Below are 26,695 nucleotides of genomic sequence, written 5' to 3'. Positions count from 1 at the left end.
TTCGGATCCATCCATTAGATTCACTCAAGTGGAATCAAAATCACATCAGAAGAATAGTAAATTAGGCAACCATAACTGTTTTTTTTTTTTTGTTTGTTTGTTTTTTTAGAAGTAGGACCAAGTTATTGGTTTTTCCAGATCTCCAATTTTCACACTGGGGTCAATCAAGGCTTTTAAGTCCAAACAATCGTCATAAAATATTTATTATATATCTAAGGCTGAGGTACCATTGGTGAATGCTTTATGACAGGTGCGTTTATTTATTTATGGATTAAGGTGTGATCATTTTTTTGACATCAGGACCTTTTAAGAAGTCTATGACATCCTTAAAATTGAAGGGTCAAGTTCTTGTGATTCCCGTGAGTTCTAAGCGTTCCCGTTGGTGTGGAAATGGATAAAAAAGGTAGGTTGGGGAGTTTGTTTGAAAAAGTTATTTTTTTGCCCATAATCTGGAAGCCCGAAGCTGTAGCAGACAGTCACGCAAAACTGTTTAAAAGGATATTTCTTGTCAAATTAGGTTAAAACAAATTTTCAATCTAACCCACATCTCGAGCAGTGGCCATTCAACCGCTGATAAATGATGTTACGAAGCCGGTCCCTCCATTACTCAGGAGGGCTATTGAAAGGTTAAACCGCTCACACCTCCGTGGAAACCAAATCTCACCTTTGCACACAAAGACATGCCACACACTGGGCATCTTTCAGTTGCCCCCCCGTGACCCGCAGTCATGACCTCTCCACGCCCTACCGGCGACCTCCTCCGCCTCCCCCTCCCTCGGAGGGTGACCATGCCTTTGGCCTCCAAAAAAAAAAGGTCAAACGCAGCACGCAAGCAACCAGATCCTCAAGATGACATCTTTCTTTTGCCCGAGTCACCCTCCCCGGTCCGGGGCTACATCTCAGTCCTGACAGGAATTCGTCTCATTGTACATCGCGATAATGGAAGTGCATTGTACAAATTTAACAAGCTAATAAACCGGAACATCACCCCCCCCTCCCCCTCCGCCCGCTTTAAGAAACGCCCAGATTGTGCAGCTCACAAATTGTTGGCTGCACATTCCCTGCCGCGGAGATAAATTGGGAGTGGTCACATGTTTTGGGCTCCTTATTGTCAGACGTACACAGGAAATTACGTTATCGGAAAAAAAACAACTGATAAAACATCTATTGAGGCTTTAGTCATTTATTTGTAATTGGGTTTCAGCGATACATTATCTGCATTTTTTTTCTTTGCACTATCCATAATTTCCGCTGCATCCTTCAACCCAATGAGTTATTTATTCCAACCCACTGATACAAAGTACAAGAATGTTTCTCTTTCAGCGTTAAGTACGGAAAGAAACATTTTATCGATTTTGGTCAAGATTTTATCGCTATAAAGTGACTGAGGATGAGCTCGGACTCTTTCTCTTTGGTTTGTCATATAATTGTCGATATATTAATCATCCAGGTATTTTTCGGTAGGAAAGTCGATCAAAATTGGAAGACATTTGACGTAAATTGAAGTAGCAATGACTGCGTTTTCATCGTTTGGTTGGGATCCAATCTGAAAAAAGCAGTGTTTGATCTGACCAAATCAGAGAAAACCAAGGCAAGGCAGGTGGGTTGAGATGTGAAAATTATTTGCGATGGTTCTGATTTTTTTGCGAGGACATACCAATAGTCAAGCCAGACACTGGTTACGAGGTAGAAAGTAAGAAGTATCACATTGGGAGAGGAGACCAGAGAAATTCAACACGCTGGCCTAATGGCAAAGGAGATGTAAGTAACCTAAAATTGATTAAATAAAGGAGGCTTTTACTATCAGTCTGGGGCCTCACTTGGTCAAGCAGGCATCCCTCTAATTGGATGGTAAGTGGTTTGATTCCGGTCTCCTTGTCCGAAGTATCATCGGGCAAAACACTAAACCCCAAGTTGCTGTCCTGGTTAGTGCGTTATGCTGGGCCCATTTTCATAGTCGTAGATGTAGAACTGAAAGTCATAAGGAAATCTTAAGAGTCATACTGGAGCCTAACCGGAGTCACGGCACGCTCCCGTCATTTCGGATGTTAAGTGTAAGGTGGTAAACTTACAGTCTCAGAGTGATTGTAGATTATTCCTCTCCTAGTCTTGGGGTTGGGGCAATATCAAACGTGTTTACATTATATTAAATTACATTACATTATGGTCATTTGGCAGACGCTTTTATCTAAAACGACTTACAAAAAGTGCAATTCAGTCACCGAAGATCTGAGGTACCAGTAGTCGGAAGTCAGAAGTGACCACTCAGCCAAATAGCCATCTCAGAACTATATACCATATTTTCCGCACTATAAGGCGCACCTAAAAACCTGTAATCTTCTCAAAAACCAACATCGCAACTATGGGAAGCAGCCGCCGTCTCCATTTTCTCCTGTAGAAGTTGTAGCGCACGGTGCATGTTGGGTTATTTGACTGCGCGAAGCGTGTATTTTTATTTCCATGTGTGTGTGTGTGTGTGTGAACGTGTGCATGTGTGCATGTGTCGCCAAAATAGCGGTGGTAAAAACGGTAAAGGGGATTCCAGTCCCACGCCTCTTGTGTGTGTGTAAAGACCCCAAAATGGCACCTTTCAAGGGACACGCTTACAACGCAGAGTTTAAACTCAAGGCTATCAGTCACGCAGTAGAACACGGGAATAGAGCAGCGGCGACAGAATTCATCAATAACCAATCAATGATACGGAAGTGGAGGAAGCAACACCTGCGCCAAGTAAAGAAGACCAAATAGAGTTACCGAGGAAACAAAGCGAGGTGGCTGCACTTAGACGACAAACTCGAACAGTGGGTTGTTGGACAGAGAGCAGCAAGTAGCGGCGTCTCTACAGTCACTATTCTAATGAAGGCTACAGCGCTCACTAGTGACTTGAGCATCAATGAATTTAGAGGCGGTCCTTCTTGGTACTTTCGTTTTATGAAAAGCTTTGAACTGTAACAAATTGAGTTGGAAATACATTGTTTTCAACAAAGGTGGCACAAATACCAGTACGAGCTACCAGTACGTACGGTACTGTCTTGTGAATGCACAAACTTGTTTTGGGAGTGAACGGAGTTGTCAGAACGTTGGTTTGTATTCTATTAATAAAGTTTGACTGACTTATCTGACTGTTGACATTCCCTTTAGCGCGGCTCCATTTAGTGGATGCATATTGCAACCCCGGCCACTGCTGTAGCTTCTATTATACGGGCCCTATAATGCGGTGCACCTTATATATGAATTTTTTTCTAAAAAAGGGCCATTCATTGAAGGTGCGCCTTATAATCCAGTGCGCCTTATGGTGCGGAAAATACGGCACATACATAAATGTATTCAGTTGTTATCGGCACACGGCGAAAGATGGGCAATGACCCGCTGTTCTGACCTTTTCTGGGAGTTCATTACACAACTGAGGAGCCATGACCGAGAAGAGCCGAGAGCGGTTCGATCGGCAGCCGGGGGCTCTGGAGATAAGACGGGGCTGTCCCATTCACTGCCCGGTAGGCGAGCACCAGGGTCTTGAACTTGTTTGATTGTTTTACAGTCTTTATGGTGATGTAACACAATCAACAACCAATAAATGAGCTCCAACAAAACTGGAAAAAGGAAAGCTGCTAGACAAGCAATGGTCAGAGTGGTATTAGCAGCAGAGACAGCATTTTTGCTGTATGGTTGAACGTCCAAATCAGTACAAAAGGTCCAGAAAGAGGAGCTGTGGGGAAACACACACCAGCCCAGCTTATGTAGCTTATTTCTTTTCCAAATCTTTTCAAAGTCTTCAGATGTAATTCTGTAAAATCTCAGTCTCTGAAGTCTAGACTTAAAACTGTAAAGAATCGTCTTTAGATGTGAGCTAGTGTGAGGTGATAGTTTTACACAAGTCTTTTCCATATCTTTTCTGTCTATGGATTTATGGGCGGCATTACACGGCAGCTCTGGTGCCATCGGTGTGTGTGTGTGTGTGTGTGTGTGTGTGTGTGTGTGTGTGTGTGTGTGTGTGTGTTTGTGTGCGCACGAATATAATCCAGTGTAAAGCACTTTGGAAACCGGGAGAAGATAAAGCTTGATATCAGTGGAGACATTTACAATTCACAAACCAATCAACTCTGGTAATCCTGTCAGGAATATTATAAACATTCCTTAGCATTTTCACAATATTTGAATCCAAAGCTTATCAAATCCAGATCAGAAGACATGACAAAGACAAGAACTGTGGTCTGGATCTCGGTCTGACCTTTCTGGTGCGCAAGTGGCGCCAGGTGACTCGGTATGAGTCAAGCTTAAAAACAACTGAGCCTACAGTTCCCAAAATGCAACCGAGTAGCGCCTTTCCATTGGCGGACCATTGTTGCTGGCAGCGCCGACGAAAAAAAAAAAAAAAAACCCCGGGCCGCAAACATCGGTGTCACAACCGCAGTCCTGGACGGGAGCGTTAGCAATAACGCCGACGCAGAATATGATGGCGGTATGACAAATGTGGTCAAATGCAGGGAGGGAGGAAAAATCAGCAGGTCATTAGCTCAAGGGTGGCTCTCCGTTTCCATGCGGTTAGAGAGCTCCCGGTCTTTTCGCGTCTCTCGCCCTGCCAGCTTTCCAGTGTTTGTGGTCCGCACTGTAAGCGCTGCCTCTGAACCATCACTCATGAATGTACACAAGCCGGCCACACAGGTGAAGGTGATACTGCCGGCCAGCTGGCCCGACTGAGGATTAGCTGGCTTAAGTGTACCGGAGGCGAGGGAACGCCAAACACAGTGCTGACAGCGGGGAGACAATGGCTCCTAATAAACCAGAGCTGACAGGGACTGAGTGGGCTTTTACCGGATCAGAGGCTAATGGTTAAGACGAGCTCTTGTATTGATTAAGTATTGTTAAGAGGAACCAGACGATTTAACGGGAGGTGGTATGTCATAGCAACACACACAGAGAAAACACACACAAATAGAAAAAAAGAAAAGTGGATGATTTGAGAGGAGATTGAAGGGCAGGTCAGCAGTCAAGACTTACAGGGAGAATATGAAGATCTGAGCATGCTCAGTGAAGGACTCCGGTCTACAAGGACTGAAGAAGGGGACCCGGTACTTTCTTCGGTGACATCCTGCAAACAAACAGAAAGGAGAAGATTGTTTGAAAAGAGAGTAAAAATTAATTTTGGCCGAGGAAGTAAAATCTTGGTTATCCCCCCACCCCCGAAGATACAAAGCTCAGATGAGCATCTCCTTTCTCTGGGCATCATGAGTCAACAGATGCTTATATGAGATTTGAATCCCTCCAGCAGGAGTTCATTTGGCAGAACTGGCATCGACTGCCTTTTATCACTTTTATTTTGTTTTTACATTTTTCCTGCGAGCACAGCAAAGGATAGCTAACTGCTAACTGTGCCAAGGAGCAGGTACCCGGTCACTTTAGACTACTTTGTCTAAATGCGAGGAAAGTGTCCAATCATAAAATGGGGTGGAATGAAATTTGGATTGGAGTTTCTGACAAGAAAATCAAAGTTCAATTTCGGTGTTATTTGTTTTTTTTTCCAGCCTCTGACTCACAGCTGAACATCGCAGCTGGTTAAAAATGGATCTTTGCAGTCACCACGCCAAGTTAGCATCGGCTAGTGATCGGTTAGCGGAAATCTGGTAATCGATCACAGGTGAACTTCGGACCGAAGATTTAAATGGGAAAATAACAATAATCAGAGGATTTCAGAACATATTCAGAATTCTTTCACGATCAATATGATCAACGTATATTATGACATCTGTGTGATTGATTGACATACTGATCTATTGTGGGAAGCACGATTCAAAACAGCTGACGTTTTCAAGCGTTTCAAAAACCGTTCTGTGAACCGTTCAGTCAATTTCAGACAGAAAACTTCCAAGAACTGTTCAGCTCAAATCTCTTTTCGGGGAACTATCCTCCTCAAGGGGAACTTTAGGTTTTGTATTCGTAAAGTCAGTAAGGCACAGCGCTAGCATCTGTGACATGTACCTTTAGCACTGCACTCAGAAGAAACCACTGCGAAGAAGAGGAAGACAACAAGCATAACATGGACAGCGAAGCTCTGCCATGTTCTGCATGGCGGGAATAATAAGCACGGACTTTCAACTCGGTTTGAATTTTTTTTTTTTTCCCCCGCACTGCTTCGCCATCTAAATACCCTGCTGTTAGCTAACGCTGTACTACTTTTGTAGAAAATGTTTCTGTTCTGTTGAAAGCCCTTTGTAGCCAAAAACATCCTTAACTTCTTACTAAACAGTGGCCAAAATTTTTTAAAAATAGCGTATCACAAGAAGTATTGAGCAAATGGGTCTTATGAGTTTTACCAATCACAAAGGACCTATGGTACAATAAAAGACCCTGCCTCAGAGTGGGAGCTACAACGGTTCTCGGTTCCTCTGCTTTCTGATCCCACGACCAGCAGCCTAGTTCCTGAAAGAGTTTAAGGAACTGCAAAAAAGTTCCTACGGTGCAAAAGCGGCTATTGTTCTTTGGAGGAGAGGTAAGCACAGCACAAAAAAGATATAAAAGTAGCAAATCCATGGAGGGGAGAAAATCATTTCTGGACCTGGTATGTTTTGACTCGCAATACAAGTCAAAACATACCAGTGGTTATTACAGATTAGTCCCATCCCAAATAATCCGGCGTGCAGTTCGGTGAGGTGCGTTATGCAAATTATTTTATGAGTCCCGCTCCGAGCACTCCGGCCCGTCATTGTAGTCAGACATAATTGCGGGGGGCTTATAAGGCTCATTCAAGCTTTTCAGGGGCACTCCCTCTCTCTCTCTTTCCTTCTCTCTCATTCGTCATAAAGGGGAGATTAATCTTAGATCACGTGGAGCACCTGCGTCCATTCCGCTGCAGCCCAGCGTGCACGAGCGGCCCTGTTTACCCCCCTGACCTCCTCAAAGCCTGGAGCCCCCTCTGAGTCTAATGGCGGCGCATCCACCAAAAGAATCCCACCGTGCCGGGTGTTTAGTGGAGTGAACCCCCCCCCCCCGCCCCCCCCGTGGCAGAGCAATGAGCTGGTGTAAAAGGGCCGCCTTGCTCCCGTACAGTCGGGCCTCTGCTCCCGCACCCTCCCCTGCAGCCCGTGACTGATTAACCACACACCTGCTGCACGCCGCGTGCCCTCTGTTATATTGTGTCTCAATTATCAACAACAATTTGGCCCGTCTTATTGCAATGACAGTTATAAATGCATGCCATCTCAAATTTATAAATGCCGCTCTTTGTCTAGCCGGGAGACAATGCGTGCCAGGTTCGGGGTAGGGGGGGGTGGGGTTATTGAATAACACGAGTTGATTCTATGATGTCTGGTGTTTGCTCGGGACAGGCACGGTCCCGCTTTTGGAGGAAATCTGATAGATGGACTGTGGAAGAGGGAGTTGAAGGGAAGGAGGAGGGGAGTGAAAAGTCTCTTTTTTTTTTTTTTTTTTTTTGTCCAAAGGGGCAGCGGCGCTCACCGATTTGTTTTCCTGGACTTTCCCCGCTGATTTACACCATTCAGCCAGGCTGCCAGCTGTGAGGGGCCTCAGAGAACCTAACAAAACCGCACAGGAGAAAACATGAAACTAAAAAAAAAAAAAAAAAAAAAAAAAAACAGGGGAATTAATTATGTTTGCAGTTGTGGCGTATATGCAGTCGGGCTGCAGTCGGGCAGGTGTGCGGGTCCGTGGATGTGTGTACATAAGTGTTAGCCTCCGGCACACGCTTACATGCACTTGTCTTTTGTACTTGAGTGTGTGTGCACAGATATGAGTATTATGTCCAATTATGGCTCTTGATCACTGAACAAATAATGGCAGAAATAGAGCCAAAGAGGAGCACCTGCCCACAGAAGCGCACCAGGTGCAAACATTGTTCTGGAAAGACACGCTTACGCTGAACGCTCTCGCGAAGATGCGAGAGATAAAGCAAAACAAATTCACCGCAGGACGAGATCACGTTACATTCCCGACGGGTTGTGCCATCCGAATTAGAAAAACATCCCCCCCCCCCCCTGTATTAGAAACATGTGGATAATTTTGATTAGATTTGGCAAAGCTTTGAGAAATCATACTCTAGAATTCCCACTTTCAAGTTCATATGATGTTTGGATGACGGATGGAATTCGATCTGTTGCTCACAGTCATCAATCTGTAAAACAACAAAAGATATAGATTCTGGCAGTTCCACACTTATTTGATCAATGCGCCAAAATGTAACACTTTTAAAAAGTGAGATTCGAAGAGAAGTTGAAGAGGAGATACTGTAAGCCTACAATTCTCAGGCAGGTCATTTCAAATGCAACCGTCCAAAAATATAAGCCCCGACTTTCAAACTGCGGCCAGATTTAGATCAGATCGTCTTATAATCTTGGGAGTTTTCTCAAGAGGTGGAAAGAAACTTAACGTCTGAGTCAGAAGTTCTGTTCGGCTGCAGTGGGAATATCTGTGCCATTGAGATTCAGGCGGGGCAGGAAAATTAACATAATAAGTAAAAAACATTCAATATATTCATCACTTATCTCTATTTAGTACTTCAGTTTAAAGTTATGAATATGTTCTTTGCCATTTACTGATCCTTTATGCAGCTTTTTGTGTCGGTTTTCCTCAAGACACTATCAGACCATAAACAACTTATCTGATCAAAAAATAACCTGCGCTAGACTTGGAATTTTTTTTTTCTTTTCTTTTTTTTCCTTTCAAACGCACAATCGGCTTTTTCTTATCCACCAACACTTTACTCTCAGCGTCCCCGGCCTCGGTCGGACTTTCCCAGGTTAATGATCCACTCCAGCGGTTTGATCTTTATTATTATATCATATCCTGATATGCCTATAAACCCTCCATCTGAGGAGTCACACCTTCGTGGAAAAGCAGTTAAGAGCTTGCGGCAGCATGCCTGAGGAACGGATGAGAAGCTCTATCTTTACTTGTTAAAAGAAAAGCCGCTTGACGCCATAAAGGCATTACTTACTCCCAAGGACGACAGCCAGACGGAGAAATGTTTTTCCCCCCCCTGCGTCTGGCCTTGTTGTATTCTGAACACACACTCACACACACCTGTCTGATGTCTCCTGTCATTAAAGTGACGGTTTTGCCTTATCGAAACGATCTCGTTCAAACAGTCAAAAACTTGTGTCGGAACAAGGGGATAACAAACTGAGATTGCTCGTCAGTCGCTTTAAAAAAAAAATGTTTGTTTTTTCTTTATAAGGTCGGGATACAAAAGGAAATCGCGATGATTGTCACTTCAGTTGGGTTGCTTGTTGAGTGAATCATCACGTCAGAAACCACCTGCCATTAAAATGCTCTTTGTGTCGAGTGCAGACGGGTGATCTTGGCTGAGCTTTTTATTCGGCGTATACCTTCCGGAGTCGGCGCGTGTTCGTCGTGCGTCATCATGTCGAGCCAGTTCTGCACCCGGGAGAAGTCCTCCTCGGCACGGGACGGACCTTGAAGGTTCTCCGGCACGGCTCGGTCCAGGAGGAGCAGCCTCACGCGTGACAGCGAACCCAGATCCCCGGAGTGGCAGCCTACCGTCAACGCAGCCAGACCCGGAGAAAACTCTGTTGGGGAACGGAACATGATTTGAAGGAATCGAAATATTTCCCGACACCGAACGGCATCACGTGCAACCGTCGAGCGGGTTTTGTTTTAGCATTCATCCCGAAACCGTTTGCAAGAACCGGCTTATGAAGCGCCGAGTTAAAAAAAAAGTAACGTCGTTGGGCAAAACAAAATATCAAACATGGGGGATTATTCAAAACAAAAAAAAAATGATTGCACAAACAATGACAAAAAGAAGAAACATCCCAGAGTAATGTTGTCACAAAATCCAACCAGATTAGCAAAAAAATGTTAAAAAGGAAAAAAAGTTACTATAAAATGTTTAAGGCACTACATTAATAAGTTCATGCACACACACTTTCAGACTGCAGTGATTAGATTCTTATTTTTATCCCTGGCCCTTGCACTTATACAGATAAATTTATTATAATGTATCTTAATTTTTACTTATATCTTACATCTATTGGCATCGTATTTTGTGAATAATCCATTATTTTCATTTTATATCTGTGTCGCCTAACCCCTAATCATTTTACTGTTCAGTTTGTTCTGTCAGTCTGTATTTTAAATCTTGCAGCTTTCAGAAGACTGACATCAAGTGTTACTGCGACGCATTTCAAGTTTAGCCTATTTATTTCTTATTTATTCGATTTTTTTCAGCTGTCATTTGCAGAGAAGTGGGGTTCACACTTGAACTGGTAGCCACATGATCACACATGATCACATCGCAACTCGCAGCGTGAACACTGCAGGATAAGCGGTATAGATAATGGATGCATGTTCTTTTTCTTCTCAGGCTCAAGCTCGAATTTTCAGGCAGGTCGAGAATGTATCCAGAGCGATAGTGGGACCACCCACCTCCGGTTAGTGGAAAGGCCACTCAGAGCCAATAAGGAACATTAACGTTCATTTTTTCTTTTTTTTAAACTTATTGCAAGGATATGCTAAAGCTGTCAGCTTTCTCTAAATGCTGATTTATAAGGACAGCGCACGGAGACATTTTCAACCTATAAAAACACAGTTGTTATTGTTTTTGGGGCCAGAAAAGTCTCTTTCCAGATGCCTGGATACTCCGGATAATCCTGGGACTTTACTCTGAGCATGTTCATGCATAAACTACCATTTAGAGTGAAAATTGTTCCTCATAAAATCTGCTGGCCATGAAGTGCGGGGATTATCTCGAGTAATGGAGCCATGATATTTGCAAAGAGGGGTTCCTGTTGAGTATTGGTTGTTTTGTTTTTTTTTAAATGTGATTTCTCTTTTGCATTTTTTGGCATCACAAGAGGAACTCCTTTCAGTGCCGGTGACATAAAAACAACTAATGGCTCGAAAAATTGGCTCGTAACAAAATTAGACGGATTAGTGGAGGGGTTGTGTGTGTGCGTGTGTGTGTGGGGGTTGCTTTTATTCGATTTCAGAGCAGCCACTTCTTTCAGTTTATAGCTGATAAAAAAGTGAGTTTTGATGTGCTGTATTGATTTGATGTTCTGGAAAATATGTGTTTTTGTTCTGTAAAACTATTTTGAATGACTCCTTGAATCTGATAGTGGTATCATCAACATTTACTGCCTTTACAAACAGAACCCCCTTCTATCAGGTTACACACACACAAATACACACATGCACACACACACACACACACACACACACACACACACACACACACACACACACACTCTCCCCCCCTCGGGCTTGTAAGTTCTCATCGTCACACCCAATTAAAAGCGGATCAGTGACTGTGTGGCTCGGTGCCCATGCAAATCCCCAGCCCACGCTGGCTGGGTGTGGAGCTGGAATTCCTCTCACACAACAAGCTTCACTGCAGGTACCTCTCCACACACACACACATACACACACACACATACAAACTCTCACACACAGTCATCACTTGCATTCCAAAAACTTGCAGAAAAGCCTCCATATCCCCTTCATAATAGAGAAGATTTCACAGGATGGAATTCATCATGTTCTCCTTAAGATTATACAATGTGTTCAGATGGATACAAACACACACACGCACACACACACACGTTTTTCAGTTGGGAAGCTATGTGTGAAGGTGCCGCCGATGCCTTGCTAAGTGGGCGGAAAAAAAAAAAAGGAACTGTTGCCTCCGCTGATAAATCAAGGAGTCGTTGGTGAGGAAATCCCTGGGATAACTGCGGGTGTAACATAAGGTGATGGGACACACTTTCGGTTGGGCAGGTGACCAGAAAAGCTGCAGACACTTAGCAAACACAACCCCAGATAACAAACGACTAATCCTGAGAATGAGCTGAAGAACGCCGGGTTGTTGGAGTTTTTCACCTCTGGGATAACTTACCACACTTCTTTTATTTTAATCCATGAAGTGAGTTTTAAATGCACCTGCGCGTCAATGTGATAAAAATCAGGACGGGGCATTGACTCATATTCACAAGTGTGTGTTTTGTTTTAGGCCTTGGCAGATTTCTATCAGTGTTTGGTTGCCGTGGCAGCGGCCACCCTGATCCTCCCACATCCTTGGGGCAAAAGGTCACCGAAGGTCAGACAGAGGTTGGGGTCAAGAAATCAGGTTAAACACCTTGTCGGGGATTAACAGGCTACAAGGGATGCGCAGGAAGTCTTCATTGGCTGACAACTCTCTCTACAGCTCAATCGACCATCTCCAGGACGGACACACACACACCCATAAATGCATGCATGCACACACACACACGTATGGATTTCCACATTCTATCTACACATCTAACTCTGCCTTTGTTGGCCACTATGGACTTTTACAAAAGGCCTAATACACTGAGCGCCTGGATTGGCCCGAGCCTTTCTGTTTGTGAGAGACAGAAAAACATGCATTACATTCCCATTTAATTATTCAAGAATAAAATTCAAACTTATTTAGCCCAAAGTCAAATAAACAGGATATAATTTGGACATGTAACCAGCAGCAGCTCTCATTTTGATAACAGAATGATCATTACATTAAAATTCTAGGCAAATTGTTTCATTCTGGACAATTTTTCTAGGGATACAATATAGTGTATATATATATAATATAATTATTATAGCAATAATCATTTAATGTATGAATCAATCTAAGAAATAAAGAAAACAAAAAACAAGAAAAGGAAATAAAAAATAATTGACCAGCTGTTACATCAGTCATTCATATTTTAAAGCTCTAAAAATCTCAAAATGCAGTTAATCACCTTAAAACCACATTTATATGTCCATAAAAGTTTAAAAAGTTAAAAAACTTAAAAAAGTATCTGTGACAGATCGATATCTCTGTGATGAATTAAAGTGACAAACAGGTCCATCAGGAGGGAAAAAAATACATAAATAAATTTAAAAAATAAATAAATTAAATATTCACAAAATATATTTTGGTCTTTAATGAATTTAACTTGAAATGCAACTTTGAGTTATTTCAAACTAACTTGAAAAAAAAATAGCAAAAAAAAAAAAAACTGATCTTGTATGAGTGTTTGTGTGTGTGTGTGTGTGTATGCACATACTGTTGTCAGGTGAGGAGCAGCCTGAGGAGTTGGACATTCGGTCCAGAGACAGGCAGGAAGTAGATCTTGGGGCGACGGCTTCTATTTCGTCGAACACGTGGGACTGACTGCAGCTGATGTCCGAGGAGCGCGACGCTGTCGAGACGCAGCCTCCTGCAAGACACCGAACCCCAATCATCATCAGCAACTTGTGTGATGGAAAGAAACACTATGTATCATTTACATAACTTTCAGTCTAAGAATTAGGGTAAATGTTACATTATCATCTTTGCGAGAGATAAATGGGATCATAAGTACTGATAAGATCATATGCAGGCTTCTTTAGGTCGTGTCAAAGCGCTGATCGAGCGTTTTTTTCTGTGGTTGACAGTCGAACTGGAAAGTAGGGTGAGGTCACGGTCGGCAGAATGGCGCTACAAACTAAAAAACTGAGTTTTATTGTTCATTACCGTCCCAACAAACTGTCTGGTGGTTTTTCCAGCGCTGTCCAGATGGCGGTGCTGTTTTTGACTTCTACCTGAGGCAACCATCCCATAGGTACATTGGGTCATTTTCTCAAAGACTCCTCTGCACCGAATCCCTGTTACAGTGGACTTGCCTCCTGCTGGCCATTAGGGAGAATGCAGTTTTTATTAAAAGGCCGTGTTCTATGACTTAAATGCTATTTTTGGGGAAAAAAAAACAACAAAAATACCTCAAATTTTAATTATGTATGAATGTAATGAATATTGCCTTTAATAAGCATAATAGGGGTTGATTGCAGTGAATTAGTTTTACATGAGGAATTGTTTTCATATTATCTTTAATTGGGTTTTACAGCAGATTACCTGGGAAATGGACAAATACCTGCGGGCTGGGTTTTATAGTGTTGAGCAATATCTGCCCGCGGACAGGAAGTTTTAAGGAGTGCAAATAAACAAAGATTTTCACAGATACTGACACCTAGAAATGCTCCCCAAGGACATTTTTAACACTTTCTTATCAGATTGCAAATCTGGAAAACGTGTCGCGTTTGGCTTGGTTAAACCTGGCCACTTCCAGGATTTCACTCAAGCAGAAAACTCTAAAAACACAAACCACACACCTTCCTGAGCGAAGCCCCCTCGGGAAAGGCGTGACGGTCGGACCGTCGTCGTTCAAACCCGCAGTCGTCTCAACTTGGAAAAAAAACGGGAGCGAGAAACCCTGCCCTTAAGCCCAAATTACCAGCGAGGCACGGCGGCAAATGTCAAGCTAATCACTAATTACTTATCTCCTTTCAGAATCATCAAAACAAAACAACTGTCTCCCTCGGCCTGGTTTTAGGACAAAAAAAAAAAAAAAAAAAAAATCGCAGGATTAGCAGGAGAAACTGTTTCACCGGGCGCCGTGTTTTGTCGTCCCGCTGAAAGAGGCTTGTCTGAGGCTTTTCTCACATTAGAAATGCAGAGCAGCTTGGGCCCGGGGACAAAAGGATAATATATACGGAGGCTTTAAAAAGGAAAAGGCAAACTCAGCTTGGACAAGCATAAATGTACACACGGAGCCCCGGTCACACAGTCAAGTATGTGTGCGACACACACCACTGCACTATTGTGCACTTGAGCGGCTCTACTCAGTGAGACAATGGGGGGACTTGACTTGACACTTCAAAGCATACTGCCGTTGTCGGCTCGGCCGCCGTTTCGCCGAGACGCCGTGGGGCCGAGTCAGTTTCGCGGGGAGGTTAAGGGTGGCGGTAGGTCCAATACGGCAGAGCCGGAGGTAGTGAAGGCCTCCTCTGTGTGCCCGCGGACCTCATTCTCTGGCCTCGGTGCCGGAGTGAAAGGAGGGAGGCCAGGCCGGGGCCGGGACGGCGCCCCCGCTCCTTTGTGGTGGACAGTTACAGTCCGGAGATGGTGCTCAAAACGGGTCGGCGCGGGTCGACCCGAGGATCTGGAAACCATGCGGGAGGTCGCCGAAGGGGCCGGGTTGGACGGGGAGAGTCCCATTAATCAGCCCGCTCACACACACACACACACACTCACACACGAAATATAAAATTAAAGTGTGAAAGTTGAAAAAAAAAGTGAGTTCTCAAAAGTCTCACAATAAGTCTAGAGTTGTGGTTTCAGATCAAGCCAGGTTTGGCTATGACGGTCACTAAAATTAGCCTATTTCCTCTTTCCCGTTCTGTTGCCAAAAGCTGAAAGACAGTGAAGAAAACTTTCGGACGAATTGAAATGTTGGAGGTAACACAAAATCGTAAAAAAAGACCAGAGACAGACATCAGCTGATCTCAGTACCGTCTACAGAAGGAGTGCCCGATACGTCGAGCGCGATCAACCGGTTGATCGCAAAGAGATTGTGGGTAGATCGCATGTCATTAAAACGTAGACGTTTTAAAACGTAGACGTTACTTGACTGACAGTCGGTCTGTCCAATCTGACCCTTTCTGACACAGGTGTCACTGCGCATGTGCACATAACAGCTAACTCCCTAGCTGCTAGCACGTTAGCCTCCAATTTATGTCTTCTAAACTTATGGGTATAAAAATGAGTGGGGTTAGCTTGCGAGCAAGCTAGCGAGTTAGCCTCCAACATACGTTTTCTAACTTATGGGTATAAAAATGAGTGGGGGAGCTGGACCAAGTAAAAAGACTAAAATGTATCACTTCCAGTGGACCTTTTTTTTTTACTATGTCATTTTCAAAGTGTGTTCGCCTAATCTGCCGGTCTGCCACTACTATGCCGAAAAAGGGAAATGTGGGGCGGCATTTTCAGACTGTTCATAAAAACTACGACACCGACTTCCCTCCGAAAACTGAGCTGAGAAGGAGAAAGGTGAAGGAACTAAAATCCCAGCTGTCAGGACACCAGTCGTTTTTCTCACAGCTAACTTCAATTATGCTGCTGACTCCATTCAAGTCATCAAAATAAGGTATTTACCAAATAAGTGCTCTGTTGTAGTGTGCCATAAGGTTTCATGCAGTTATGCAAGATCCACAAACATTTATTGTGTTGAGTATACTCAGTAGATATATCAATGAATATATATTCAGCATTTTTAGTGGAGGTAGATCATTTTCACATGGACATTTGAAAAGTAGCTCACAATGGGTTCATGGGTTTGGAAGCCCGAACCCCAGAATGGACATCTAATATCAGATATACGTTATCTGAGGTCTTGTTTTGCAGTGAGATCCAAAACAGCAGATTCTATAGGTTTCAATGGGTAATGCATTCTTTTGGCTAGCAAACGGTCGGTGTTCAATTTAAATAGCCAAAAGATTAATTCAATGTGAACCCGTCACATTCACATTTTTGGGAATTCCAACCACAATCCAATGGCGGCCGTGAGACAAATCTAGTCTGATATCTATGTGAATTGATTTTCTTTGCATAATTTTTTTCTTCTGTCCACCTCCTTCCCCAAAAGTTGGATAAAAATTCATTTTTTGGCAGCACACTCCTTCTCAATCCATCCTTCTACCTGAAATCCCTCCCATCCTATTTGACCAAAATTTGTTTCTGTTGTTAGGAGCAGCCTTCTCTAATGTTACATAAAGTGAAGAATGATGTAAGGAAATTTCGGTCAAATCTGTTACAACACACCATTGAGCTATTTGCGATCGACAAACTTAGTCGCTGAATAAATCTCTATCGGTGAACCGTCTAGTTGTGTTACGTGTGCGGTTTTGCATCTGAAAAAAAAAAATATTCCATCACCAAAAAAAGCAGCGATGTCATGAAAGCGACACCTCCGACCGCAAAAGAAAAAAAAAAAAGTAAAGATCCGAGCCAGGAGTAACCCCCGTCTTATCCTTTAAGCCTCACAACCAGACATGCCGGAGCTGGCACTGCCACCATCTGCGGTGAAATAAATGAACCAGTGACACTTTCTCTGTGACTGCCGTGAAGAGAACAGCATGCGGCGAAACAGCGTCTTCCCCCTCCCCGCCGGCCCCTACCGCACGGAACCACACAGAGAACAGTAGATGTCTCTGATAGAAAAGAGAAAATCCCTTCACAATTTCTACATTGTTTGCTTTCTTTCATAAAGTTCCCGGAGGAGTCAGATGTCAGTGGCCTGGTTCTTTATCTCCATTCACAACGGTAAATTAGCGGCCGCAGGAAAGCCGCAGAGGTATTCTATTATGGCGGCCCTCCTTAGTGTTGTGCCATCAGCGAGCGGCGGCCGGTGTGGATTTATGGCGATCGTCTACACGTCTCCCTCTCAGAACACAGAGAATAGCGACGAAACGGGAGAGCCGGGTCGGCACACGAGGCGGGGACCCCGACTACTCATTGTTGGGGCCTCATGCCTTTGAACAGGGAATCAAACGGTACCAGCTTTTCATCGCGCGCCCTTCTTTCCATCGCTGATTTAGAGGCGAAAGAAAAGCTTTCCGCGTTATTTATTATGGGGGGTGGGAGGAGGTGGTTAAAAACAGCTTTCAGAGAGCATTGATGGGGGCAGGCGGATCTTAAGGCCTCAGTGTGGCGGCGGCTTTTGATTTCGCCGCCGCCTGGAGCGGCTTCATTGTTTACCGGTGGATGTCCAGCCATGTTCGGGACAATCAGGCCCCGAGAGGGACCGCGGGGACCGGGGAGGAGCCTGCGAACGCTCCATCTGTGGCCGGCAGAGCCAATTTCTCACCTTTGACAGGAGCGATAGGAGGCAGGACGGGCCAGCGGCGGGACTCAACCTGACCCACGGGAGGAGAGGGGGTCAGATTCCCCTCTGACCCTGAGCGGTAAGTGGTCCGCTGCAGACTCGGGCAGGAAGACCAAGTGGCGGAGGGAAAAGCCAGCGTTGCCAGCCCATGATCGGAATCCAAGGGCCGATCTACGGACACGTCCCGAAGGTTATTTCCGTATCCGTTGGAAGCTTCACGGGGTCCGTCCGAGGCAGAGCGAGCGGTCGAAATCGGCCGGAGTGGGAGGGGTTTGGTCGGGCCAAAGATCAGCTCGCCGTTTGGAGGGGCTTCAGCGCTCCCGGTTGGTCGAGGGCTGGATCCTGCCGGGGGGTCGGATCCCAAAGTTGAGCGGGACACGGGGGGAGGCTGGAGCGGCGTGAGAAGAACAGCCTTTGGGTTCATATCACTCATATCTGCTGGTGACACAAAGGAAAATGACGAAACACAACAGTTCCAGAATTACTCAAACATTACTGGTCAGTATAAACCGCACAATCATTTGTCTATTATGATGCCTTCATTTTAATAAGGAATCCAATACTGTCGTTTGGCCCACTAATGAGAATATCAGGTGCGTATTTACAGATTATTCTGATGAAATGTCGAACGCTCTCCCCGAGCTGATCGAGAGCTGTGTCCTGCGTAAAACTTGCACCAAAAACAAAATAAAATATGACTTCCACACAGGATTGGTCAAGGCTCGGGATAACGCCGACCGCCCAGGATGCTGATAACTTACAGGGCGCGAGTGAAAATCGGACTACTGCTGGTCGAAGAAGGGGAGAAGGAAGGCGTAAGCAGGGAAACAAAGTGGAAAAGACGACGACCGGAAGAGCTAGAGTTGGTTGACATGATGCAGAAAAGCAAGGTGGATATACTGTGTCACCACGAGAGCAGGTAGAAGGGTAGCAAGGCTAGAAGCTTTAGGTTGTTCTATCCTTGTATTGACACGAAAATAGGGGTCGGGAGTTACTTGTGAAAATAGCTGTATAAAGAAGAGGGTTAGATGATTGGCGATGGAGACTCCTGTGGGGGAACAACTGAAAGGACAGCTAATAGCTTGTTACTTAACCCTTGAAAACTAACGTAAATATTAACGTAGGGTATATTTTACCCAATACAATATCCTGGACATCAATTTATTGATGGGACGATCGGAGAAGGGAAACAAACATACAATTAATAACATTAGTGAGCAGCCTGAAGGTACCCAAGGAGCCATAAAACACAATGGCAACACAATTAAAATCACATGTCAAGAATTGTGTGGGTGAAAATCACCCAACGTTAGTGTTCTACGGTTAAGTCCCTGTAAACACATCGAAATGGACTGCCAGTATCCGATTATTCCCTGCTATCTGATGTAATAACATACCGTAATTTCCAGACAATAAGCCGGGACTTTTTTCACGTAAACAACGATGCAGCTAATACATGGACTTTTTTGGGTGGGGGACGCTAACGAGCTTCACGCTGCTAAAAACGTTTATCCTCGTCACATCGGACCAATGAAATAACCGGGAAATTCTGAGTCCGTTCAACTCTGACACCGAAGAAGGCGACTTTGACGGTTTTAGTGCGCAGCAGGAAGCCCGAGATAGCGATCGGCTAGCCCAGGGGTCGGCAACCCGCGGCTCCGGAGCCTCATGCGGCTCTTTCATCTTTACACTGCGGCTCCGAGTGGCTTGGGAAAATAAATTATAAATATTTAATTGAAGTGTATTTAATTTGTGTTAATTCTTTTTTTTAACTTTTAGTTCTAAGTTGGGAGATTATTGTGATCTTGAAATATTAAATAAAATTACATTTATTATTTTTCGCCGCTCAAAATAACGTCACACTCGCAGAAGCCGGTGTACCCGCCAGCCGGTAAAGTCCCGATTTGCAGATGCTGTTCGCAGAAGTTCAGGCGCAGAAGTCCCATAAACCATGGAAAATGAATATTTATGAAGATATTTTGCAAATAATTATATTTTACTGTTTACTGACAGTGATTTTTTCCCAATTTATTTTTGAAATTCAGGTCAAGGCTCCGCTGCACGCTCTGAAAGTCCAAAGCTCAAAATGGGTTCATAACATGAGTAAAATTTAATTTTCTCCGCAATAGTTTGTGAATTTCAGAAGTAACACACTACACGCTTGTTTGTACAAAGTGTAAAGGTAATAAAAAGCAATATATACAGTGGTACCTTTAATGCAGCCTCAGGGCGGCACTGACCCGTGCCTCTCCAAGCCTGCCTTGGGAGGGCACGGAGCAGTGTCTCCCTGTGCCGGTCCCAAGCCCGGATAAATGCAGAGGGTTGCGTCAGGAAGGGCAACTTTTGCCAAAACCAAATATGCGAGACAACCAAAACTATACCATACCGGATCGGTCGCGGACCGGGTTAACAACGACCGCCATTGGTACTGATGACCTACAGGGTACTAATGGAAATTGGGCTACTGTGGGTCGAAGAACAAGAACAAGAAGAAGAGGAGGAGTGCGTGTTCGGAAACAGAGAGAGAGGAGGAAAGGAAAGAGCCTGGGACTGAGAGTAGGGACTTTGAATGTTGGGACTATGACAGGAAAAGGTAGAGAGTTGGTGGACATGATGCAGAGAAGGAAGGTGGATATACTGTGTGTCCAGGAGACCAGGTGGAAAGGTAGTAAGGCTAGAAGCTTAGGAGCAGGCTTTAAGTTGTACTATTATGGTACTGACAAGAAGAGAAATGGAGTAGGAGTTATCTTGAAGGAGGAGTTTGTTAGGAACGTCCTAGAGGTGAAAAGAATGTCAGATAGACTTATGAGTCTGAAACTGGAAATCGAAGGTGTGATGCTCAATGTTGTTAGTGGCTATGCCCCGCAGGTGGGATGTGAATCTGAAGAGAAGGAGAAGTTCTGGAATGAGTTAGATGAAGTGATGCAGAATATTCCCAGAAATGAGAGAGTGGTCATTGGTGCAGACTTCAATGGACATGTCGGTGAAGGCAATAGAGGGGATGAAGAAGTGATGGGCAGATTTGGTATCCAGGATAGGAATGCAGAGGGACAGATGGTGGTAGATTTTGCAAAAAGGATGGAAATGGCTGTAGTGAACACCTTTTTCCAGAAAATACAGGAACATAGGGTAACTTATAAGAGCGGAGGTAGGAGCACGCAGGTAGACTACATCTTGTATAGACGAGGTAACCTGAAAGAGATCAGTGACTGCAAAGTAGTTGTAGGTGAGAGTGTAGCCAGACAGCATAGGATGGTGGTTTGTAGGATGACTCTGGTGACAAGGAAGATGAAGAGGACAAAGGCAGCGCAGAGGACAAAATGGTGGAAGCTGAAAAGGGAGGAGTGTTGCATGGTTTTCAGGGAGGAGTTGAGAAAGGGTCTGGGTGGTCAGGGAGAGCTTCCAGATGATTGGACAACTACAGCTAGTGTTATCAGGGAGACAGGTAGAAGAGTACTTGGTGTGTCATCTGGGAGGAAAGTAGATAAGGAGACTTGGTGGTGGAATGAGGAAGTGCAGGAGTATATACAGAGAAAGTGGTTAGCGAAGAAGAAGTGGGATACTGAGAGGACTGAAGAGAACAGACAGGAGTTCAGGGAGGTGCGGCGAAAGGTAAAGATAGAGGTAGCAAAGGCAAAACAAAGGGCTTATGATGACTTGTATGCTCGGTTGGATAGTAAGGAGGGTGAGAATGATCTATACAGGTTGGCGAAACAGAGAGATAAAGATGGAAAGGATGTACAACAGGCCCGGGTGATAAAGGACAGAGAGGGAAATGTATTGAGAGATGCTAGAAGAGTGATGGGAAGATGGAAAGAGTACTTTGAAGAACTGATGAATGTGGAAAATGAAAGAGAGGCAAGGGTAGAAGAGGTGACTATTGTAGACCACAAAGTAGCAAAAATTAGTAAAAGTGAAGTGAGGAAGGCATTGAAGAGGATGAAGAGTGGAAAAGCAGTTAGTCCTGATGATATACCTGTGGAGGTGTGGAAGTGTCTAGGAGAGGCAGCCGTAGATTTTCTGACTCGATTATTCAACAGGATCTTAGAGAGTGAGAAGATGCCTGAAGAATGGAGACAAAGTGTGATGGTGCCTATTTTTAAGAATAAAGGGGATGTGCAGAATTGTGGCAACTACAGAGGGATAAAGTTGATGAGCCATACAATGAAGTTATGGGAAAGAGTAGTGGAAACTAGACTGAGAGCAGAAGTCAGCATTTGTGAACAGCAGTATGGCTTCATACCTAGGAAGAGTACTACAGATGCAGTATTTGCGTTGAGAATGCTAATAGAAAAGTACAGAGAAGGCCAGAGGGAGTTGCATTGTGTTTTTGTAGACCTAGAAAAAGCATATGACAGGGTGCCAAGAGAGGAGCTCTGGTATTGTATGAGGAAGTCTGGAGTGGCAGAGAAGTATGTTAGACTGGTGCAGGACATGTATGCTAGCTGTGAGACACTGGTACGGTGTGCTGTAGGGGTAACAGAGAAGTTCAAGGTGGAGGTGGGACTCCATCAGGGATCAGCTCTGAGCCCCTTCTTGTTCGCAATGGTGATGGATAGGCTGACAGATGAGGTTAGACAGGAATCCCCATGGACCATGATGTTTGCGGATGACATTGTGATCTGTAGTGAGAGCAGACAACAGGTAGAGGAAAATCTAGAGAGGTGGAGGTATGCTCTGGAAAGGAGAGGAATGAAAGTTAGTCGCAGCAAGACAGAATATATGTGTGTGAACGAGAAGAACTCAGGTGGAGCGGTGAGGCTACAGGGAATGGAGATCAAGAAGCTGGAGGATTTCAGGTACTTAGGGTCAACAGTCCAGAGCAACGGAGAGTGCGGAAAAGAGGTGAAGAGACGGGTCCAAGCAGGTTGGAATGGGTGGAGAAAAGTGTCAGGGGTACTATGTGATAGAAGACTATCGGCCAGAATAAAAGGAAAGGTGTACAAGACAGTGGTGAGACCAGCGATGATGTATGGACTAGAAACTGTTACAATGACCAAAAGACAGCAGGCAGAACTAGAGGTTGCAGAGACGAAGATGTTGAGGTTCTCTTTGGGAGTGACCAGGATGGATAGGATCAGGAATGAATCTATCAGAGGGACGGCACATGTTCGATGTTTTGGAGAGAAGGTCAGAGAAGCCAGACTGAGATGGTTCGGTCATGTACAGAGAAGAGATAGTGAATATATTGGTAGACGGATGCTGGAATTGGAGCTGCCAGGCAAGAGGTCTCGAGGAAGACCAAAGAGAAGATTTATGGACGTAGTGAGAGAGGATATGAAGGTAGCTGGTGTGAGAGAGGAAGATACAGAGAATAGGGTTAGATGGACAAAGTTGACTCGCTGTGGCGACCCCTAACGGGAAAAGCCGAAAGAAGAAGAAGAAGAAGATATACAGTGGTACCTTTATTTTAGACGTCAGAAAGTAATTGCGGCTCCCAGTGTTTTCTTTCAGAGGAAACCGGGTCCAAATGGCTCTTTGGGTGTTAAAGGTTGCCGACCCCTGGGCTAGCCGATGCGGCTTATATTGAGGTGGTCAATAGTCCGGAAATTACGATAAACACACTCGACATTTATGACTTGCAAATTTAGCCCATTCCTTGTCAACCCTTGCAGACTATCGCTGTTTCTTTTACGAATATGATACTTGTGGTGACCAAGGTGACAGAAGTTTTACCAGAGAAGACACCGCTCCCGCCGCTGGCCAGGTCAGTGCTCCGGCTGAACAGACTGGAAGGGGTGCAACTCGGGTCCGATACGGACCGAAAGGAGGAGGAGCGGGCCGGCGTTTCTGGACCTTCCACCCCGTCGGACTTGAGAGACCCCCTCCAGCTTTCCGATGTGACGACAGGCAGGGGAGATTCTTTTTTCCCCCTCGGGGGACTGAGAGGAGCGCGAGGGGAGGGACGGGTGGGAGACGCTCGGACGGCGTCCAGACGGTTTTGTCGTCCAGAGTTGGAGCGAGGGGTGTTCGGGCGGGAAGGCGGATCGACGGGGGAAAGCGGTTGATGTGGTATAACAACAGCGGTGCACCTTCTGGCTACCGAACCCCCATCCTGCACGCCCTTCCTTCCTCTGTCGGGGGTCAGATGAAAAAAACCTGCAGAAAAGATTAAAAAAGAACATTTAAAAGATACCCTGACAGGCTTCTACCTCCGAGAGTACAATCTTGTGTCAGTCATCTTTTAAACCCGCCAGTCTGATTTTGACATTTTCATTCCCGGTTTCCTCAGCGCCGCAGCAAACACTTGTTTCCCCGCTGGGAGGGTCAGCCTGCTTAACAAAGGCTGCCAGAAATCACCCCAGCGGAGCAGCTGCCTGTTTCCCAACTCAATATCCACAATAATAATCAGACGTTAGGGCAGGGGAGCAGCACAAACTGGATTCGGATCGGTTGCAGGTGTCCCGAATCGTACAGGTTTTAAGAGTCTGCGCAGCTTTGGCCCATTTCTGGATTTGTTTTCATCGGCAAGAAATAAAAATTTAAAGTTCAACGAAATGCTCCGACAGACACGTCTGTATATTCATTTGTATAAAACTTTTTAGTTTTTGAAAAACCTCAGCTCTGTGGTAGGAATCTTATAAAAGGAAGCCATGAGCGCAATCACAAATATGCTTTTAAATGCGACGTCACATTCACAGATTAACACACCAGGATTGGCTTTGGAACGCGTAATGTCACAAATCTTGCTTTGGGGGGCCAAAAAATTTAATGTGATTGATGAACCCAGAACTCCTTCAACTGTCAGACACTGCAAATCAATCTTTAAATTTATATATAAAAAAAAAAAAGACAGCCATAACACACTCACTCACACACACACACACACAAAGACTGGAGGGGGAGGTTAAAGTCAATAAATTGCCCAAAAATGGCAATTGCCACAGCTTGGGGAATAATTTATCTTGTTTGCTCAGTTCTAAAAAAAAAAATCCCAAAACAAATATAGCACAGATACAATGAAAAATTAAAACAGCCATTACCTCGATTACAACACTAGTACTAATACACTTTCCCACCCCTTTTTGTGCGCATTGCTGGTTAATAACTGACTTAAAACTCACTTACTAACGGGTCATCTTAAAAAACACACTCCCATTATAAACAATTTTAAGAGAAATGCTGTTTTTAAAACCTTTACATCCAGAGATATAGTGGATACCTTTACATAACAAAAAAAAAAAACAGATTTTTTTTTTTTTTTATTTTCAAAATTACTTGTGACACCTGTTTAATCCAATCCTTCCCTCTTCCTACCAAACTCATTATCTCTCCCAACATTTCCATTCACTCCGCTACAATTCTCTTCCACAAATATCGGCCCCATCCGGCATTTTCCCTCTCGCTTTCCCCCTTGGCACACCCCTTCTTTTCTCCCTTCTTTCTCTTTTTCTTTTTTTTTTTGTTGACAACTGTAAGTGTGTGAGTTGTGTACGGAGGAGGGGAGGGGGGGGTCAAACAATCTGCTCTTGTTTCCTGGGGGTCTGGGCTCCCTGTACGCCGGGAGGAGTCAGCACAGGGGTGGGGGGAAGGAGAACGAGAAGGGCACATTTCTGCACTGCTCCTATTATAATGCCCTGCCATTCCCATCTGTTACCAACACACACACACACACAAGTGTACGTGACCTGGTGTGTATGTGAGTGTGTGTGCTGATGTGCATATAAATGACGTGTCAGAGCGCAAAGCCATGGCTTTTGGGGGCAGCACCTTCTTTTTTTCAGGGACCGGGGGTGAAGGGATGATTGTGAAGAGGGCGGCCACCATATGGTAGAATAATTAGTATTAGACCCCAGTGTTGAGAAATGCACCCCCTCCTGTTACACACACACACACACACACACACACACACTGAATGCGACGCCCCTGCTGTGGAGCTGAGGTGAGCGGCGTGGAAAAAAAAAAAAAAAATGCCTTCACATCAGAGGGCACGTTCTGAAAGGAGCTGCAGGTCTCCCAGCCCGGGCCATTCACCGGCACCATGGGACCACCAGGAGGGCGGCGCTGTGGGCACTTCCTCGCCCCGAAGGGAGCAAAAAAGGGAAGATTTTCACTTAACCAAACACAACCACGGAGGGAGATTAAAAGCTAACGACAAGCTCGGTGGCCTCGGCATCCATCCCTCCAGCAGAGAAAGAAAACACTCTTAACGAGAAGCTTAAAAAAAAAAGCATCTGAGCTTATTTGAAAGTGCCAGGTGCTGGCGTGCAACCTCACCCTCCAAAGTTTGGGTTTTCGCCGCGCCGGAGGAGACCCAGTTGCAGGTCTTCCCCCGAGGCAGAGCCCGCGGCCTGAACTTGGAGCTGGGGAGACACGGAGGTCCGAGGCCTTCAGGGGGAGCTCTCATGTGAGACAGGAAGCGAGGGCACAAAGCAGTACGGCGACCTAGAGTTGCAGGTGCCTGCAAAGAGGAAAAAAAAAAAATGCCTGTGAGGGAAATATCTGATCAAATCAATCGGATCATGCTATTTAAAGGAGGTACGGTAAAATAAGAACATTAATTGAAGACCTCTGTCTGCAGGAGGAGTCATCAAATTAATAAAATAAAAGCAAGAGAAAACAATCAACCTGTGTTGAAGTGTGATAAATATCTGAAATGCGGCCTCAGGGCAGCACAGGCCAGCGTCTCCCTGAGCCGGTCCCAAGCCCGGGTAGATGCAGAGGGCAGAGGGATTGCATCAGGAAGGGCATCCGGCATAAAACTGTTGCCAAAACCAAACATGCAAGTCAAACCTAACAGTCGGATCGGTCAAGGCCCGGGTTAACAACGACTGACATTTTTACCGATGACCTACAGGGTACCAGTGGAAAACCGGGCCACCGTGGGTCGAAGAAGGAGCAGAGGAAGGCATGTTTGGAAGCAGAGGCAGAAGAGGAAAGGCAAGAGTTTGGGACTGAGAGTTGGGACTTTGAATATTTTGACTGTGACAGGAAATGGTAGAGTTGGTCAACATGATGCAGAGAGGGAAGGTGGATATACTGTGTGTCCAGGTAGAAAGGTAGTGAGGCTAGAAATTGAA

The 26,695-nt window shown here is 44.9% G+C and overlaps 1 protein-coding gene across 1 annotated transcript in view; it reads right to left on the bottom strand.

Moving 5' to 3' along the window:
* The window catches only part of LOC147233957 (uncharacterized), a 58,900-nt gene extending 32,878 nt beyond the window's left edge, over nt 1-26,022 (bottom strand). The window contains exons 1-2 of the mRNA XM_086147384.1: nt 25,893-26,022; nt 9,339-9,539 (exon numbers count right to left, since the gene is read on the bottom strand). Coding sequence (XP_086003510.1) covers nt 9,339-9,539; nt 25,893-26,022 — 331 coding nt within the window. The remainder of the gene's footprint in view (nt 1-9,338; nt 9,540-25,892) is intronic.
* Between the last annotated feature and the right edge of the window lie 673 nt (nt 26,023-26,695).

The sequence above is a fragment of the Fistularia commersonii genome, chromosome 5 (assembly GCF_037954325.1).
Source record: "Fistularia commersonii isolate RoL2024-O1a breed Wild chromosome 5, RoL_Fcom_v1.0, whole genome shotgun sequence".
NCBI lineage: Eukaryota > Metazoa > Chordata > Actinopteri > Syngnathiformes > Fistulariidae > Fistularia > Fistularia commersonii.
Note: the sequence above shows the minus strand (reverse complement) of the source record. Positions and strands in the feature narration are given on the sequence as shown.